This window comes from Haemaphysalis longicornis, unplaced genomic scaffold, assembly GCF_048455015.1.
Source record: "Haemaphysalis longicornis isolate Haplotype H1 unplaced genomic scaffold, Haemaphysalis longicornis Haplotype H1 scaffold_10, whole genome shotgun sequence".
Lineage (NCBI taxonomy): Eukaryota > Metazoa > Arthropoda > Arachnida > Ixodida > Ixodidae > Haemaphysalis > Haemaphysalis longicornis.
The window spans coordinates 71,585,172-71,605,326 of record NW_027526204.1 but is presented as its reverse complement, the minus strand read 5'-3'; the positions used below and the strand labels follow the sequence as shown (position 1 = coordinate 71,605,326).

Sequence of the window (20,155 nt, the reverse complement as noted above, 5' to 3'; positions counted from 1 at the left end):
GCCCGCATCAGGACAGTGATGGATCGCTTATTACGGCCTCGCGTTTCCACTGAACAGATGCCCCGTGAGGTTTGTTACTTGTGGTTCCGACTGTATCTTGTCACTAATACTGGTTATTAAAGGTGAACGAGAGTCCGGTGCCCGCTGTGGTGGGGACGTAACTGCGCATTTGGCCGAGCGCTTCTAACCTCCCGTCACGTCTTGATGCGGCCCTGAATCCCATAAACGCGCTCGGTGGGCTAACGTTTGCTCTGGGCGGTGGCGAGCTGTAACGAGAGTTTTAGCAGTCCGTCTGTTCCGTCGTGTACGTACTTACCGTGTTGACCGGGACACGACTGCGCCTGCGCGCGCAGTCATGGCGAAGGCCGGCCCGCGGAACTCATCCCTCTACCGCGACGAATGCACGACTGCGTACACGACGGAACAGCAGGACTCCTAAAACTCTCTATTAAGGGGGGGGAGTTGTTTTCGCCAGCTTGGCTCTACAATACTTGGATTGCCTTGAAGTGCCGTTCAGTGAGGTGAAGTTAAAATTAAATCATCCGGAATGCGCGTAGGCGGACTTTGACAGAATGTGGAACTAATGTTTCTGCTAAATTGTAATGTAATGGATTGAATGACAACACGCGGGTGCTGCGAATTTCAACGTCAACCTAATTACTGACTGGAATCGATCCATCAAAATTTAATGTAGTGATTGCTATTACGCAACTGAAGTTATTGATTGAATTTGTTTAGGGAGCCATATTGAGTCAAACCTTTTGTGTGCGATTTTTTTTTTTTTACCACGGACATCGACTACGCTATACGTCACGAGCCAGGCAATTCCGGGATCGACAGCTGAGTTGTGAAACACTGTACCGCCACAGATGATGAGAGCGCGGAGAATCAACAGCGGTGTCCCGTTACGCGTTCGGTGAACCCGTGGCAAGGCCCGTCGCTGTGCGAGGCTCGCTCCGTGCGTCCAAATTCCATGTTTGTCCCCGTTCAAGTGCTGACAGGAAGCGTATCTTGCTTTGTTTGGACTAAAAGGGCGGCCGCCGAAAGGAGCCGACGCATATCTATCACGCCTGTTTTGCCCGCCCAGGAAGGACGTCGCGTTTCCCCTTTTGACACTTGTACCCTGCTCTGGGCGGGCTTCCGACAGCTCGTCTGCCGTCGCTGGGCGTCGCGTGGTGGTGGTAGGATGATTGGCACGCTTACAAACAAAAAAAAAAAAGACAGGAAGAAACGCGCTCACTAATTAGCGTTCCCGCCATTTTAAAGCTAGATGAATGAGGGGGAAGGCGTGTATTTATTGGTCGTCTGCGTAGGGGTTGTGCGCGCAGACGATGGCTGTTTGCGCGTAGAAAAGTCGACTTATTGTCGTCTGCTGGAAATAAACGTTTTGTTGGTTGTTGTGGGTATCGTCTGCTGAAAAAGAAAAAAAAATATTTGGAGGCGTTTTGTTGGTTATTTCGGTTGTCGTCTGCTAGAAAGAAAAAAAAATTATCTGGAAGCGTTTTGTTGGTTGTTGCGGATGCTAGAGCTCTTTCGTTTTATTTATGACGGTGGGTATTGAGCGTGGCGTCCTGTGCCACAATTCTGTCAGGAAAACGAGCACGGAGGAATGGCGCTGTGAGAGGAGGGGATAAAAGAAAGCAACAGAGAAAAGCCGCTCTGCCGTCTATATTTCAGGAACGCGAGCGAATGAGCGAACGGGTTTGCGCTGTCTGGTGTGGGTCGGTTTTTTTTTTCTCTTCTCCTTCTTTGTTCCGTGCGTCTTGCCACTTGTTTCGTTTTGACCTCTGACGACCGGTCGCGGAACTGCGCCGCCGCCGCCGCTCGCCGTCGGCCGGCCGCTTTCTTCTTTTGCGCATTTCTCGGACGCTCGCCTTTCTGCGCTCTCTCCGAGCCCTCCACTCTTCCTGCGGCAGCGTAGGCGGGCGTTGGCCAAGATAGGAGACGTCGTTGCGCTTTTGTCCAAGTGTTCTGCTTTCTCGCCCGCTGACGCACGGCGCTGACGAAGTTCGCGCCATTCGGCCACTGCTTGCTAGCGCGCTGGCACGAAGTCTCGCAGCAGACGACAACAGGGCGCGGCCATGTTGGAGAGGATGCGTTGTTTTTGACAGTTGGGCTTCCGGCGCGGCGCCGAGCCACAGTCCCCCTCGTCTCCGACGCCAGTGCGTGTCACAGCGTCCGCGCGTGTGTTTGTGTGTGTTGCGCGAAACGTGAGCGGCCGTCGTCGTCGCTTTTTGTGTCCCCGTCGAGCGAACCAGCTGTTGACGTGTTCCCCGAAGACGCCGGCTCCCTCCCCAGAGGAGGACCGGGAACGTTGTCGCGGCGACGGCGACGCAGTTCCGCTCTCCGCAGTCCCCTCGTCGTCGGATCATCGGACGCGTTGATCGTCTGCTATTTTTAGCCGGAGGCGGGACTGCGTAGGATGTTGGCCGGAGCCCCGGCTACGAGGATAATCGCCCATCGATCCACTGCAGCCACACTTCATTCCAGCCGCGATCAGTCCTCCGTTCCGACACCCGCCGTGCTTCTTGTTCCGTGCTGGCGGGCAGCGCTGGATCTGTTGTCGCGACGATAGTATACGTCGTTTTGTAGAGCGTTGTTGCCGGATTCGCGGCACCCGGGGAGCGGAAAAAGCTCGCAACACCGCGCCTGGGCGCGCGCGGAAGTTGCGATTGTTGCGTCGCCGAAACAGCTGGCGCCGATGGAGTGGCTTTACAAGAACGCCGGCCTCGGGCAGCATTCGCTTCTGCTCCAGGAACAGCAGCAGCAGCCCGGCGGCAAGGGCGCCGCTGTGCGAAAGGGTTGTAAGGCGACGAAGCAGGCCAAGTGAGTCGCTGCGTTGGTCGGCATGGCTCTTTTGGTGCTGCGTCGTGACGACGTGCTGCTGCTTTGCGTAGCCAACAACCTCGGCCAGTGACAGTGCTTCAGTGGGCCGCGTTTAGATCTGGTAGGACCTCTGGAGGAAGACTCGGAGGTTTTGTAAAAAAAAAAAGAGCAGCGATTAACGGGTTTTTTGGGGGGGTGGCAATTTGTTTCGATGGCTAGATTGAACCCAAAAAAATGTTACTAAGGTAAAAGTAATCAAAACCCGCAGTACAATTTCAAGCGCGAGCATAACAAACCTCACCCAAGCTGGGACGAAAAACGAAAAAAAGAGGAGAGTGGCATTATTCTGAGCTGACACGTGCGTGTTCCAGCTGTTTGCTCGTCTGAATGTCAGGACTTCGTGAATGTGCGCAGCCTTCCAGGGTGAGCATTGTGAAATAGCATTGGCACCAACCCTTGCTCGCGTCAAGCCGCAGTTCCCTTCGCAAGTAAAGGAAGTCCCTGCGTGCACAATCGCAAAGTACGCAATACAGGGAAAGATGCGTGATAAGGTCACGTGACAGGATTAATCCAGTCACCTCCTCTTCGAGACATCGCACTGTGGTTGTGCTGTTCTTGAACATGTGACCCGCCAAGCTGCGCATTATTTTTGGCGTGACTAATGCCTGTGCTATAGGCGCGACTTTCAATTGATAATTGAACGCTCGCCTGCAAGTGCGCCCTGTGCATTTACAATGGGACACTCGATACACAATTGGTTCAACGGCCTTCGGAAGGCCTTTGAAACGGCCCTGTAGCACAGGTATAAGACATTGTTACAGTCGGTTGAATGCCCTGTAATAACCCTTAGTGTTGCAATCCATTGTTGGATTCTATGCGAGCGGCTGGCTAATGCGCAGCATTTGAATTGTTGCTGCCACACGGCTGCTGGGCTTTTATGCTGTTTATGCAGCTATTTTTTTCGCATTCGTCTACAAGCTTACCCATACAATATGGGCAGCTGCGAAATATGCGCGAGTTCTTCAATGCAGAATCAGGGGTGTTGCTGGGTTGCCGTTTTTATTACTCAGCCATTAGGAGAGGTCTTGACCTGTTTTAGTTTTGGCATTCCTTTGTGTTTTCCCAGCAATTCATAACCACGATGCCCAGTCATTGGGCCAGATATTCCTGTGTGTGTGTGTGTGTGTGCGCGCGCACGTGCATGTAATACAAACTACCCATCTAGATGGAATATTCTGCATTTCCTGGCAACTATGTCAATTCAGTCTCCACCGAACTAGTGTCAGGTTTTCATAATTATTGTTGTCTTAGTACATGTGTCTCATTTGTTGGACATGCCTGCTGACAATTTCACGGGCCGTTTTTCTCCAAAATTTGCCCATTGACTTGGTGTAGCCTGCGTGGCATTTAGCAGCAGAGCTCTGTTCATAATTGGCTTGTTGGCATTAATGGGAATAATAAGTGCGAGTGACCCTTGCAGTCTAATGCCACACATACAATGCAGCTTTCATCCGCAAGCCAAAGGACGCATTGCTAATGGACCAGTTGCTCCATGGTAAAACCTAGCTTCAACATCTCAGTCCATTCGGAAAGTGAAGTTCAGTGCTACATGGCATAAAGAGGCTTCTTTGCAGACTGGCCCAATGCAAACATACGAATGGCAAACGAAAGGGCATACAACGTTTAGGAAAGGCGGTTTACTTGTGCAGTTTTCCGGTACAAGCGTTTCAATGAATACATAAAAGACATAATTGCCTTGCTCTGGCTTATGACTTGGTTATGCCTTCATGTCCAGCTGAAGGGGAAATCAAATGAATTGCAATGCCTTGCACTGCATGGCATTTAAATGTCATACAGTAGCTCCTAGATGGGCATCACTACCTACAGATTAAGCTGCCAAGCCAGGCCTTATTAAAACAGGGCAGTGCTGAAATTGTTCTGGATCAAACAGACTTCCGAGGATTTTAAAGCACTCATGGAACTATATGTTGAGTGGGAGGCCTGGGAGTAGGCAGTCTGATTGTGTAAAATTAGCTACGGTGTTTCATCAACCACTGCAGCTGGTGAAATGACATTTAAAAGGGTTCTTCTACAGTGTTGTCCTGTGGTTGAAAGCGATAGCTTAAAAATTCCCATTGAAAAAGCTGAAAAATTCAATACAATACCTTTAGGTGGGGAGTAAACAAATTTTTCTACCTGCAGTTTTTGTCGCTATGCCCCCCCCCCCCCCCCCCCCCCCGTCTTTTTGTTTTACGTGTGTGAAAATATTTGTTTTCACTTCAAGATGAGAGCTTGCCTCGGAAGCTTGTTACTGTGATAGGGCAGGATTTTTCTCAGTTTAGTTTTTATATAAATAAAACTCTGTTTTATCAACTCTAAATATAAACCGTTGTGAAGTGGTAAGCACTTTTATTTGTACGGTTAGGACAGCATTCTCTGCTCTGCCTGTTGTCAGGGGCCGTCCTGAAAGTGTAAGAAAGGAGTTCGTCCCCCCCCCCCCCCTCTCTTCTTGCTGGTATGCTTAAAGGCCCAACCACATGTGGGTGTACTCTGGCATTGACGTAAGTGGGCATAGAAGTACACGCTGCAGTGCACCACGCTGGTGTTGTACGGCCGTTGTACGGCCTAGGCCCTAACAGCACTGGGCAGCCGCTTCAACGCTTTCCTTTACCTCTCTTGGCCAAAATTGCGTCCGAGCAAAGAACAGCAAGACCAGGACTGTTTCTTTTTGTGATAACCCCTTTTTCATGTTGGGAAGAAACACGTATGCAATACAGCCCCGAATCCCGTTTTTCCTATGTACTCGGCTGGCCAGTCACTATTTGTTTCAATATGTCACATGGCATATACAAATTTGCGTGTTTCGTGATCCGTGCACCCTTTTAACCCTTTGAGGGTCAAATTTTTTCGCTGAATGCGGCCCCCTAGGGTCGATTTTTGTTGTTGCTGATTTAAATTCTTCAAGTGAATCTATTTCGAGAAAAAATTATCGTAATTTTTTTAGGGTGACCACAAGAAAAAATCGTTTGTGTTGTTACATACATGTGGTTTATTCATGAGTAACACGAGAAAAATTCTTAATAAAAATGGGAGAGTAACAAGCCGGCACATTTTGAGTGAATCGAAATCAGATAGACATCAGTTTCATAGGCGCAAAAACCGGGAAGTGCCCGGAGGACAATAGCGAAACCAGCCGCGGCGCATGGCCGGATGCGCGAGTGATAGACGGCGGACCGCTCCTATGAAATACAAAAAAAAAAAAAAAAAGATGACAAAAGAGCCTAATCAGTTTCGCAGGCGCCCTTGGTCTGTGGCAGGCGCAAGAAGCGAGAGGCGTCCAGTGGGCGATACCCAGCGCACCCCCTCGTTAGCAGATGTGCAAGCGATAGCCGGCACGCCGCTGAAGTAAATCGTTAAAAAAAATAGAAAGAAGAGCCATCGGCGCAAGAAAATAATTTCACGTATTTCCGCAGTCTGGCAGCACATGCCAAGCAAGAGAAGTTGGCGAAAAAGGCGCGCTTTTTAAACATACAAGCGATGATGTACATATACGTTATTTTGACCATTTTGAAGGTGTTTGCAGAGGACGTATATGTATGTCCATGACCCTGAAAGGGTTAACCGCAACTCGCTTCGCTGCCTGTCCGTGTGCCCGCTGCCGCAATCGCCCTTGTGTGTGTGTGCCCGTGTCGCCTGCTGTTCTCGTCTGTCCGTCTGCATGCCCATCTCTGTGTGTCGTCTGCCGCAGGAGCCAGAACCCCGACTGCAGCGACACGCCGTTGCTGCAGCAGCACGAGCGGCCGTTGAGCCCCGAGCGGGAAGAGGACGGCTGGAACTGGTCCTCGGGGAACAGCGGCCATAGGTGCGCTCGATATGCCCAGGCCGAGTTCACTTCTTTCTCTCTCTCATTGACCTCTTCCCCCGCAAACTAACAATACCGTGTGCCATTTTGTGTCTCAAAGTGTTTGTTGTTGTCCGATGACGTCTGCTGCTACTTGTTGCTTTTTTTTTTTTTTTTTTTTCCCGTGAAAGCCTCATTTGTTTCGCTTGTCGGCTACTCCGTTTGCAGAAATACCTGTAATCCGTACTCCAATGTTCAAGTGTGTGATCTCCGCAAATATGACGTCGTCAATCGTGCTTGCGGCTAATCTGTGGTCACTGGAACCACGAGGAACCGGGCTGCATTCAGTTATGGAAGTGATTCGAGTGTGGTTACGAGTTCCAGCTACCGTACTGAGTGGGCGTTTTGACATCTATTGAGATTTGAACTTCTGGGCGACTTTGTTATGAAAATGCAACGTAAGAAATTAGTTACCAGGAGACATATTCGTGTGAGATAGCTCGATCGGCATCGGTTGGTTGAGGGAACCTGGGTCAGCAGTCGACCTAAAGAATTGGTTCTTGCCCTGTATAAGCATTTCAGATGTGAACAGATCAGCAATATAACAAAGTTTGTAACTGTGAGGTATTTATCGATGTTATATTAGAGCAACGGTCAGCAGCCCCCCACTAGCAGGCGGTGCGTGAAACAGTACAGAGCCCCATCAGAGGAATTCCCATTCTTTAAAGGGACCCTGCAAAGCTTACCATTGACTACTCAGAATCTATTTTGGGGTAAAGTCGATTGTCCCAGCAATCTCCTCCCTCAAGAATTATGAAAATCCGTTCACTATCACCGAAACTACACGCGATGAAAAATTGCGCATAAATGTTCCCGTTCAACTCAACCGGAGACAACGCGACGAAAGCTGCGCGCTCTCTCCCGGAGAGGGGGGCGGCGCGCGGCGTTCTGTTCGGCGGCCTTCGATATGTCACAGGCCGGGGACTTTCGTCCTTTTCCCCGCAACGTGGACGGGTCTATTTCCGGTCTGGTGCCACAAAAAAGCAGGCATGATGGCCTGCTCGCAAGCAAGCGCTCAGGCTGGTGGGGCGTTTTTGGAGCAGTAAACGTTTGTTGTCGAGTGGGCTCGTTTAAAGTGGAATATTTAGTTCGTCACTCAAACTCCGCGCGCACTCAAAACAAAAGAAGCACCAAAAGCATGCGGACAGGTTCAGACATAGAAGAGGTTCATACACAGCGCCGACGACGGCTGATGTTCGCAGGAAATGCCAGAATTTAACCGCGAAGTTGACCAGCGACAGCCAATAGGACAGCCAGGACAGCCATGGCCCGATTGACGTCACACAGGCCATGCCAGGGGTGCATAATGAGGAGAATTGAAGAGAGTGCGGTTGGTTTTTCCGCATCTTTCACGGTGATTTGCGCGCTTACCGCTTCACGCGCACGTGTAATATTTGGCTCAGGTGTTCCTGGAAGTCTAATCTAAACGTCGCGCAGGTTTACTTGCACTGCACAAAGAGTGTTGCAGGGTCCCTTTAATTGACAAGCAACCTTCAAGGGCGGAAAGAAAATAAAAAGAAATAAAGGCGAAAAGTGAAAGCGCCCCTGTGTCGAGATTTCAGAGTACATGAAAGAACCCCTCAGGTGGTCAATATTAATCCGGAGCCCTCCACTATGGCATGTCTTATAGGCCTTGCCGCGGAAACCCTCTTAATTCGTGATGAAACTTTGTGGTGTGTAATCATCTGGAAATTTTTGTAATCCGACGGCTCGTGCGAATAGCTGAAACACAAATCAGGTGACAATTAGCTGCGATGGCATTTATTGCTCAGTGAAGGATTAAGTCAGGACAGTGTGGTGGTGTCAGCTTTGTTGCTTGGTTGTTGGGTTCTGAAATCGAAGGTCACAAGTTAGTTGGCACCAGTTTTGGCCTGGGCCACGGTGCGAGAATAAAATAGGAGGGGACACTGAGCTTCCCGGGGCAGCCTGATAACGTCACAAGCACTTGGCGAACGTCAAGTTTCCGGCATCTGGCGGCAAGCGAAGGAAGTGCGCGGTCATCGCCATGGCTGGCGTGCGTTCTGGTCGCGCTCGCCGAGTCCAACCCGGCCGCGGCATCGCGTCGGCATTTCGCCGGGCCGCCGAAACATTCCGTGGCCGAAGTGAGAGCGTGTGCGCTCTCCTGCGCTTCCGTTGACTGAAGAGCCCGCCTTCGCGATTAATTTTCTGTCAAATTTAAAAGGGGCATTTTCTTTTAATGCGTAAGCAATCTTGAGCGAACAGCAAGCTCAAAAAACAAACCTGTAAACGCAAAAAAAAGTAAAACCTGTAAACGCACGGCCTTATCTCACGTGTGATGTGCTCGAAGCGAGTTGAGTGCACCGGCCAATTTATTGGTTATGCGACAGTGCACTGAAAAGTGCCAGCATCCCCGACGTTGCGAAACAATGACGCACGCACACTTGCGCGCGCGCCATGTCCGAGATAAACGCGCGTTCCGTCCCCGCGTTGCGCAGCAGCTCGAGTGCATAGCGATTCACGCCTTGTGGCGAATGCAGCAAACAACAGTATTGCTTTTATTACATTCAACCAGGTGCCGCTGTCAAATTGTTCGCCGCCGCAGCTGCAGAGCTCCGTAGGTCGCCGTGGTTATCATTGTGACATTATCTGGTCGCTCGATCGCGCCGGCCGCAGTGGGCGTTTCCTTCTATATATTCTTGCTCCGTGGCCTGGGCCCATTGCGGCATCCTCGTATCTTTGTTTTTCCTACATGGGCTGACCGTGGACGTTGTGTTGATAAGAGTGTGCTGTGTTGGCAAAGGGGACTGACCTTCAGATCCTATCTCAAAGTTCGCCACATTTTGGGGAGCTGGCCACTGCCAGCATTCTGGTGTCTTGTTTGTCTGCCCCAAGCAAGCTGCTGGCTTTATCGTCGAGTTAGCAAGAAGGATTTTGAACTGTCTGAGTCGCGGCACTGATAATGTAGGCCGTGAGGAGGCTTGGAGCTAAGCCTTGGGTTTTGTGATTTCGAAGCGTGCAGCTGTTGCTACATGTAGGACCAGTTTATTTTAAATCACTTCAAGGGTGTATAGCTTCCTGTGAGTGCTATTAAAATAATGGTAAGTGTAATAGGGGAGGCCTTGGAGTAGAATCGCTGGGCCTCAATGCAAGAGCGCCACGAAGCACTACTTAGTCGCAAGATGAGTTTTACGATTGTAGCATGACTGTCAGATGCTACCCAATTTCTTGGGGGTGTCGTGCAGCTTTACAGGAAATGTGTCCTTTAAGCCAAATTCGCGCCAAAATTCCAAGCATGTTGAAGAAACCTGATTATATATACAGCTGCCTCGTGCTAATTTGAACTTCTTGGGGCCACACATTTTGCTCGAAAAATCCTGAATTTTTTTTTTTTTTTTCGTGTAGGTTCACATATTAACGTGGCTTTCTTTCGTTTTTACGTCTAAGTAAAACTGGTTGATCGCAGCCAACGAGAATGTTTTGTTGATATCTTGCTAAGTCATGCTGGAATAATAATAGAATTATCAAGAGGCCATATTTGGTTGAATATCGCATTAGCTTCTGCCCAGGTTGCCAGACAACAGCCTGAAACTACTTTATTTTTTATCTTAATGTAGTGTTACAGTGTTGTTCTGCATTAATGGTGTTATTTTGTGGGCTGCATCACTCATCTATTTATCATCTCAAAAATAAAAAATCTTGATAGCAAGTGTCGCTACAAGTCTACTTCTTCTCGGAGGAACGTTGTAGAACAAAAGAATGAATGAACCGGTTTAAGTGGCTTTAAAATACACAGGAAAAAAAACTATAATGGGAAAACCAAAACATGAAAGAAACCCAAAGTACGAATTATTGAAGTTTGGTTTACCGCGAGCCAATCGTCGTTGCCTTATTTTCTTCTCACAGACACAATGCGAGAATTGGACAAAAAAAAAGTTTAGTTTAAAAGAGATCTTGGTTTTATGTTTCCGGGGTGTTCGTAACAAATGTGGGGTGTGAAATCAGTAAGCACATGGGGATTTGACGTCCCGTACAGTTTTAAAGCTTTCTGCTCTTGCTTGTCTGTCTTGCGAAACTATCTCTTGAATATGCTGCTTTGCGATACAACATGGCCCATTTCATTGCTGTAAATGCCAGCTTTGTATCGCTTTCATTAGCAACCTAGTGTGCTTAGTACACAGACCTTACAAATGTGGGTCTGCTATGCTCTACGAGGTAAGCAGTTGTGTGCTGCTTCTCCCCACAGAGAAATTAGGTCATAAAACAGGCTTCCTGACCAATGGTTCTGTCCAAGGGTCATAGGGTCAGCATTTTGCCATCTCGATTTTGGCCTTCGTATTTCAGTTTTTGTAGCGCAATGTTGCAGCATCTAAAAAGCTAGCTGCAATCTGGCTTTGTGTCTCAGATTAGCTGTTGCTATCGGGCCTGCATGTTCTAGAGGTGTTCAATCTTGCGTGCATGCTTAGAATTACCTTGCAATTACAGACAGTCCTGATTTGTTGTTTTACGGAGTGTTGTTTTACCTCTGCAATGAAATTCTGGTTAGATAGCGGTTCTGTCTAATGTCCAGATGTCATTTAGATTTCCGTGATTGAATTTTTCTTTTTTTTTTCTGAAATAAAAACTTGATTCCCAAAGGCATTTGGTAGGGAGAATAGGTGTGTTGGTTTCCTTACACGCAAGGGCAGAGTTTAAGGCGCTGTTCTTGTGCTGTTTGCTTAGCAATGTCACCTTTCCTATGTCTCGCACGCAAGAAAGAAGAAGAAATAATCCATTTGATTTAAAACACTGTGGTGAGACTACGTACGTTACGTACAGTGCATATTAAGAATGATAGCTGTAGGTTGGACCATAGCAGTATTGAGGAATTGTTGATTTCGGTCCTTTTTATTTAGACCTTATAGTTGTAGGTCTGCGTTTCCCACGGCTCTCAACTGGAAGAGCCTACCAATGACTGCCGCAGTTTGCTCAGCCATTACTGTGCATTACTGTAAAATGAATCGTGATAGTTGCGTCTCATTACACGCACTTCAGTAATTTTGCTTCAATGATGCGCACATATTCGTGCAGTGTGCGTCGACGACAGTTTGTGCGGCGCAGTGCACTGAATAGCAGTTGTTGAAATTTGCTATTGGTTGCTTTTGCTATTCTGACAGTTTTGCTGCTGCGCACATTTGTGCTTGGTTTGGAATTTCACACGAATGCAGCTGTGTGCCAAATTTGCAATGTACCACGCAGTACAGCTGTACAACAGACAACAGCATCGAGAATGAATTGTGGGATCTGGATAGAGGTGCGAGGTTTCTTAGTGTCCCCATGTCCAACCCAGCTGTAACAAAAAAAAATTTTTCAGGCGCCTCCATTCCAATACAGTCACCGACCGATTTTTCGGGCTCTCAGGGGGCCAAGATAGTGTCTGAAAAATCAGGCAGTCCGTAAAAATTAACTCGCACAAATTAAGTCATTTTATTTAACCGAGCGGCTTGGAAAACTTGCCTATCTGTTTCGGTGGGTTGCTACGTTGCCATACCAATATGTCAGCTTGCACGTTGACGGTGGTTGTGCAATGAGCACAGCTGGCCATATGCGACTAACCAGTCACCGTGGAGACTGACAACTAGCGGGATGGTGCAGCAAGTGGTTCCTGCTGTCGAGGCTATATGTGAAATCAGCTGGCAATACGCATGCAATGCGGGTTTGAAGCTGCAGAAAAACAAAATAGCTGTGATTTTGCTTGCGTTTTTTGGTAGTTTCTGACTCGCAATTGAAAGAAAAAAGTCAGGAAAATCAAACGAGGAGGGTTTCAAACATGTGAAGTTTTGGTCGGTTTCATACAGTGACTACGGAGCGTGTGATGGCGCCATTGTAGAGTCCGGATATTCATGCAAGTCCGGAAGACAGGGCATCCGAAAAATCGGTTGGCAACTGTATCAAAATGTGCGCTTCTTTGGTCAGTATTAGTAAACAATCTGCGTAAGAAGAAACAAGCACAGTGTTTTGTTGATGCGGTTTTATCAAAACTTCATTAAAGCGTGATGAATCTCGAAGCAATCTTCAGGCCTAAAACACAGTTTCTGCTGCATTTGAACTATGCTTGTTCACAGAGCTGCACCTATGCTGCAGTCAGAAACTATTTCTTTTTTTGTTCGTCAAATGATAATGTGGCTTAGTTGTAACGACGAAGTTCAGTGCATGTACTTCATGGATCAACGTCAGCCGTCCTAGTAGTTCATCTCCATGAACCTTTTCCGTGTTCCCTTCCCCAAAGAACAATAAGTAAAGCGGGGAACAGCACATGCTTCAGTGAAGGTTTAGAGCCAATTAAAAATAAATGAGGGTAATCGCCCGCAGTGCAGTTTTTAGATAAAAACCAATTAGTGGATGAAAAAAACCCCATAGTTATCCAATGCTACTGGAGATTTGGATACCTTGAATAGCCAAGTAAGTGTTGTTAATTTCACACAACCTTGGCTGCAGAATAGATTGCTTGTGAGCCTTACGGAATGCTCACGATCTAACCCCGGTCTAGCCCGCTAAGCCTAAGCAGCTTTTTCGTTTTCTCCGTCCACTTTTAGCTCCCCTGCAAAGCCTACCAACCAGCAAAACAACGACAATTGGAACGAGTGGGAGGCCGGCGACGCGGCCTGGGAACCAGTGACGACCCCAACGACCGCCTCATCGCAACAGCGGTCGTCGTCGAAGGCGAAGGCGTCCTCTTCCAAGAGCCCGCCAACAAAACAGGGTTCGTCAACGTCGACCAAAGCGCCGTCTTCCGCCAAGCCGCCCACGTCGAAGCTGTCGCCCACCAAGTCGTCCAAGAAGAAGGCCGGCGACGAGAAGCTGCTGATCGACTTTGGCGAGGAGTCCGGCGGCAAGGGCGGCTCGTCGTCCAACCACGACTGGGAGTCCGGCTGGGACGACGACAACGGGTGGGAGTCGCTCGAGTCGTCGTCGTCCGGCTCCCGGGGTTACCAGCGCATCAGCACCAAGGCGGATTGACGCGCCCTGCGTCGGTGGTGTGTGAGAGTACGGAGGACTGTGAATTCGAGTGTGGTGTGGTGCGAGATCTGGGTGGTTGCAGCAGCAGTGCCGGAGGTTGCTGTGGTGGTTTTGTCCGTTTGGCCGATGACGGAGGCGGCATTGGCCGGCGTCGACCCTCGGCTCGCTTCACAAGCGAGTTGCTCCGGATATTCCTCGTCATAGTGGGCTCAGCAACGAGCGTTCTCGCCAGGCAATTGTTGTTTCACGGCAAGTTTGGCAACATGTGCGCAGGGCATTTGTTGGGTGTGCATGTCAGTAAGCCTTCTTTTTTTTAAAACTGAGTTTTGTGGTGAGGTTGAGCTGTAGGCCTTTTCCTTCTTGAGCGATGTTATGCCGACGGGCCAGATGGAAAAAGTGCGTGAATAGTGGCAGGCTGCTGTGTCCTTGTCTTTCGTTCTGTCAGCCTCAATTTTATTAATAGCTTTTTAGATTGCTTGTCTGTGCCGTTGTGGTCCATCTCATGGAAAGCTTGGGCCTTTCTGTTGATTTATGCAGCTGGCTAATGCGACAGCTAGTGTAAGCCGAAAGTTTTGTTTGGTTGAAACACCCCAAGGGCTTGCAGGCGAATGGCTCTCCTATATCAACAGCTAGTAGTACAGGATGTCTTTGTGACTCTCAATTCTCTTTCCAAAGTCAGAAATTCTCTCCCTCTCTCTCTCTTTCTTTTTCCTTAGCTTTCTACGCATATCTGGACTGCTTGTGGTGTATTGTTGAAATTGCGTCTCACTTTTTCGTCCCCCATTTTTGCAAATATCAATTAATTAAGCTTCCCTGCTGGTCGGTTAGATGATGAGAGAGTTTCCCTCTCATTTCTTTTTACTTTGGTCATTGTCTCGGACCTGACGCACCGTAACTGTGCATTGATTGTGCGTGATAAGCTTGTCTCAAATATTGCGGATATTTCAATGCGAGGACCTAGACGAGTACCCTAAGCATCCGCACTGACACACTAAGGGCCCAAGAATTTTTCTTTTCTGCAGCAAGACCACGTGCAATAATCCACAAAAAAGGGAGCATCTTTTTCTTTCCTTTTGCATTGCAATCAGCTGCTTTTTACTGGTGCCCTCCTGCCCCCCCCCCCCCCCCCCCCCCCCCCCCCTTTTTTTTTTTGTAATGTGAGAATGCGTCGAGATTTTTTTTACACGCAGAGGTTGTTGATGCGGTCTCACCATGACTGAATTCTCGAAGCACTTCAGTCTACTCACATAAGACTGATGGCCAAAAATACCGCATGTGTCGAACTTGATGCATTCGTCTGTACTGGAGCTGCTAAACGCTGAACACTACAATGAAAACCTGGTAGGGTCCAAGGTGGGGTGCATTGTAATGCATTGCCGCCATAGAAATTGTTGAGCTTTAAAAAATCCAGATGTAATGCTGTTTTGCATCCGTGCTGTGAGATGCATTTGCCGGTAATGGCGAAAGTCTTGGCAACGCCAAAGGATTCACAGCGCCCTTTTGTGGCCCCCCCAAGTTCCCGCATCAAAGTTTGCGAAGCCGTCAACTGCTGTTAGCCTTGTGGAACTTTATCGCACTGAACAGGCAGTGCGTGGTCTGGTTGAAGGGGCTTCTCTTTTATCAAATTAAATGTCGAAGTTGTGGCCCAAAGTACGCAGCACGAGACGCAGAATATGCACGATGAACACTCTCCGATGCATTCCTTTTTTACTTTCCCCGTCATCATACTCTTCATTTTGGTGCTAAGTTTTTGTTCCTGAGGAGTGTATTGCCACTACTTTTTATTTTAAGGCTGTAAAAATTAGCCTGCTGACGGGATTCTGCGTGCTCTTTCTTCAATTCTCTTGAGCATACATTGGGGCAGCATGAAACGTTTTTATCGTTTGCGGGTATTTTTTTTTTACGCGTGTTTCTGTAGGCAGCCACGAGCTGTCGACCAACCTGCTGTACATATCTCCCAAACAGATGAACTGTACCTTTGGGAAGCCGTTTGCGAAGAATGAAGCCTGCGGTAGTGAATGGCCATTGACTGCTGCGACGTTTTAGAGGAGCAACCCAATACTCTCGTCCACGGAGCGGCAAAGGAAAGGTTACAACGCGAATCACAAATTTCAGTCCAGATGGACCTTCAGTCTTTCCAGTTTCATCCAGTCGTTGTACCCGCGGCGTGCACTTTGGAACAGCACTCGGTAACATTCCTGGCCTTGAGCTCAATTTTTCTCAGAGCTTGCTGCTTTTATTCAGCTCATTTAGTGGCTCGTTCGCATCAAAGTCACGCGCACCGTTTCTTCCAAAAGGTCAAGGTCAAAGGTCAGTCCTTTGTCAATCCTCGACAAAGTTACAGCCTCGAGCAGAGCGAAGCCAGCCATCAACAACAGTCGGTGCTTTTGCTTAAGGTGCAACTTTCACCGTAGCGCCGAGTAGTTCTGTCGTAGCGTTTCCTTTGCTGCTGTCGTCCCCATGTCTCGCTGGAAAGCCAGAGATATTTTCAAAGTTGAGCATAATCGTTGGTGGAAGGAGGCGTGTCAAAAAGCTGTCGAGGCTAGCCAAAGCCAGTGTTGTTTGTGCGAACAGCCCCCCCTTTGCAGGGTTGCGTCTTGTTACCTCTTCTCTTTTTTTGTTTTCCGAAAACATCAACGCTTGCTCCTGTGCATTGTGAAATCAAATGCCACTGCTGATTGTGTTGACACCATAATAAAGTGGAAGTGAATGCGAAAATATATATATATTTAAAAAAAAAACATTGCTTGTTGAGTCTGTGGTGTTTCGTAATGCAGTATGTTGGTGGATTTTGTATCTTTTTCTGTGCAGAGATAAGTAGAATGCGCAGACGTTGGGATAAGTAAGGGAGAAGGCAGTTTTGGTGCTCAAATGTGCCAAGCAGCTATTAGACTACACTATTACAGATATTACACGATAGCCCTGTGGCTTGATGCCACCACTGGTTGCAAAGATCTGCATACTAACAATAATAGGTCTCTACAATTTGGCTGGCCTGCATTTTCTGAACCTGTGCACGATAGTTCAGCTCAAGTGCCACCACTACAGAACCAGCTTGGAACTTTCTTCGTCTGCTTCTGCACCTCCTTTCGTGGGAGGGTGGAATAAGGCCTGAACTTGCGCTGCACTCTCTGCGCCATCTGCTAATCGAAGGGAAAGTGCACTGCACTCAAAAATCAGGGAGGCGAGTGCTACACAGCCTGAAGTAGTTCAGCAAGTGCAGTCTTATCAGAGATACCTAATGTATGCAATCATTGTGCACATACTGCAGTGGTAATGTCTGGTCACTGAAACAAGCACTTGTGCATTTGGTCTGCATATAATTACATAACTGGACAAATGAATTTTTTTGTTACATGGCAGGACAAAAATTTGAAAGGTAGTTAAAAATTTTTAAAATTGGTTTAGAATTGGTATCTTATAGATGTAACCATAATGCCTCTTATGTGCTTTTACTAAGTTAGCGAAAAGTTTTGTAAGATCGATCAATAGAAGCAGTATATGCATGACGGAAAAAAGGTGCCAGCATGTTCATTGACAGTAAACACCGCTTTTTAAAAATTAGTCTTTGTTGAGCTACTTAAACCCAGAAATTTTGGTCTGCATGTCTCTCTGTCGGTCGCTTGATTTTTACACTGAGCCACAAGTTGTAAACATTCTGAAAAGTTTATGTAGGCAAAGCCTTGTCAATCCACTAGATCTGGTACAACTGTTCCAAGATTTCGGCACACGTTAAAGATCCCCAGGTGGTCAAAATTAATCCTGAGCCCTCCACTACGGCGCCCCTCATTGCCTGCGTTGCGTCGGCGCATTAAACCCCAAGATCTGGTACAACGCTTTGTACTAGTCAACATTGTTGAGAAAAAAAAAAACATTCGGCATCTTGGGGGCAAACCATCAATACACGACTGATACTGGCAGTGTTGTTTTGATTGAAAATAGATGCGTGCCTGATTTTTGCAATAGCAAATATAAAAACACATTGTAAACAATATCTTGGCCCCAAAATACAAAAAGAGCTTGTGCCCAAAACTATGCCTTGTGGCATTCCAAGAAGTCTCGCAGTAATGAGAGGTTCCAATAGATTGTGTGCTAGCAGTGGAACGCTAAAAAATTGAACGACTTGAGCATGCCTCCCCCATGCTTATCGCGAGAGGAGCGAGGTGAGAGGGGAAAAGCACGAGAGGTTTGCAGAGTAGTGAAGAGAGGCTGTTATGTGGCTGGGACAGCAGAGGACTTGTTTTTTGACATTTGCACCAAAGCGAGCCGACACACCGCCAATTTTTTGCCTGCACAGCCTCGACATGCAGTTCTGCAATCGGGACCACTTACATTTTATGCATTCGTTCTCGCAATGGCAGAGACATGCAAATGGTGCGCTTCTGGTGCTCGCACTGTGGCAAATCCTTTTTTGAGTGCTTGAACTTCTAACGTCAACTGCCAAAGGCTTCGCACAAACTGTTTTAGAGCAGGAAGCGTTATTCTCTGAACCATTTGGTCGGCGACCATCGTGTGCCGACACGACACTTTATTGCTGGCTACTGAACAGGTGATTCAACTGTAACTACTGTATTTTCATGCGTATAACCTGCACAAAAAATGTGAAAATTTCAGGGGTGAAGTAGAGGTGCGGATTATATGCGAGGTATTTGCTTTGGTGCAGCTTCACATCAATGCATGCTGGGCTGTGATGCCCCTACAGCAGTAATAGCGACTAAGCCACTGTTATCCCATTGACAGTGTTTATTTTGCACAGACAGCTCAACAATATACAAAAAAATGTATGCGAAAGTCATCTAGTTACGTAGTCAGCTGGTAAGTTCTTTTGCATAAACAAATGTGTAATGTTGCTTGAGTAGTAGCTTTGGTCCATCCTTTTATGTATAAAATAAGCGGGCAGTACACGGGGATATATATTTTATTTTTCAATGGAAAGAGGGGGTGCGGGTTGTATTCACGGGTGGGTTATATGCGCAATAATTTTGTACCTGGTTGCCGACTACCGGTCAGGTTTGGAGGCACTTGAACCACTAAAGACTGACGAGTCGGACCAATGTCATTGGTGCAAAAGCATGGTGAGGCTCACACCTGCCGGATCCATTTGTTGTGATGGGTGAAGCCACCAGAGCAGCCTGCTACACTAGCCCAGTGGGGTAGTGTGACATTGGCGACAAAGCGCTGGTGTGCAAGAACCTCAGAGCCACATTGATCAAGGTGCAAAAGGATGACACATTGCATGGTGTAGAAAATTAGGGCAGAAGTGGTTCTTCTTTCTACTGTCTTATCTTGCTTTTACTTCGTTACTTTCTTCATCTCTTTTCTTCTTTCTTCTCATCCTTACACCTTCTTCATATGCCACATGGCAAAAATATGAAGTAAAAAAAAGTGGTTGTGTTCATGCTGGCGCGTTGGGTGGGGCATAAAACGAAGCATGCACTGCACGGAACAGGATACGCCAGAGTGGACAAACTGAAACCGTCAGCGGACACTGGAGCTGTCGGGAAAGTCGCCGAACTGCATTAAGTTCGCATCATAAACGTGCGCCACACAGCAGACACCTGCCCTTCTCGAGAATAAATCCCGCAGCCCCGACTGGTCACGCTGATGATTCTCGTGACGGCAACTTCTGCTGGATAGAGTCCACTGACCGCTCCAGGAAGCAGCACAAAGGAGCAGTGACCGTTGAGCCTGTAGCAGCTCAGCCGCGGCAGCTGAGTGCGCGCCGCGGGAGCAGTGCATTGCGTGACCTCAGATCTTGTCCCGAGCCGAGACCCATGAGGCACGAGTCACGCGGCCGGCAGTTGGAATCCAGACACCAAGCCGACAGCACCGCGCTCACACTCTGCCAGGCAAGACCACCACCAGTGCCATGGCTCGCCCGTCTCCGCCGCAGCTTGCTTTCTGCTGATCACTTGGCACTCCTCAATAAATGAAGGCGGAATGTCTCCTCACGTCCCCTTCAAGCCGATGGAGATTTCACGCCCCTTTTTCCAACGTCTGGGACGAAGAAATGAAGCCTAAGGGAAACAGTGGCAGAGCGACTTGATGGCAGTAGTGCTGAGAGATTATACCTTCAGCAAGACCTCCTTCTGGCATTGGTGCTGAAGATCACACACACCCGCCGAGAGCATTTCTACAAAAGAACCATCCTCGGGCCCTTGACAACAATACTGCGGAATCATCACCGAATCCTTCAGTTGTCGACGCACGAGCACCTAAGTGCCCAAATGGACCAATATAATCAAATTGGGATTTATGTAGTTAACTATCCTAATTACAAAACTAAAATCACCTTGGAAATTTCTTCTATATTTTTTGAGTTACAAGAATAATTACCTTCACCAAGTCACCTCAAGATTAGGCAAAAACTCAAAAAGATTGTCAGTGTGATTAGGAAGGTCTATTTTGTGCCAAGAAGCTATTGCATCATTGCTTTATTTCTTTTACATATGCATTAAAAGAAGTTTCACT

At 47.8% G+C, this 20,155-nt stretch overlaps 1 protein-coding gene across 3 annotated transcripts in view; it reads left to right on the top strand.

The window, feature by feature from the left end:
- Arfgap1 (ADP-ribosylation factor GTPase-activating protein 1) overlaps window positions 1–15,497 on the top strand; it is a 60,957-nt gene extending 45,460 nt beyond the window's left edge. For 2 of the 3 annotated variants that reach the window (XM_077689823.1, XM_077689822.1), the window contains exons 12-13: window positions 6,575–6,688; window positions 13,261–15,497. In XM_077689823.1, coding sequence (XP_077545949.1) covers window positions 6,575–6,688; window positions 13,261–13,684 — 538 coding nt within the window. In that variant the 3' untranslated portion in view covers window positions 13,685–15,497. The remainder of the gene's footprint in view (window positions 1–6,574; window positions 6,689–13,260) is intronic. The other variant, XM_077689824.1, reaches the window with a different exon arrangement.
- The last annotated feature ends 4,658 nt before the right edge of the window (window positions 15,498–20,155 follow it).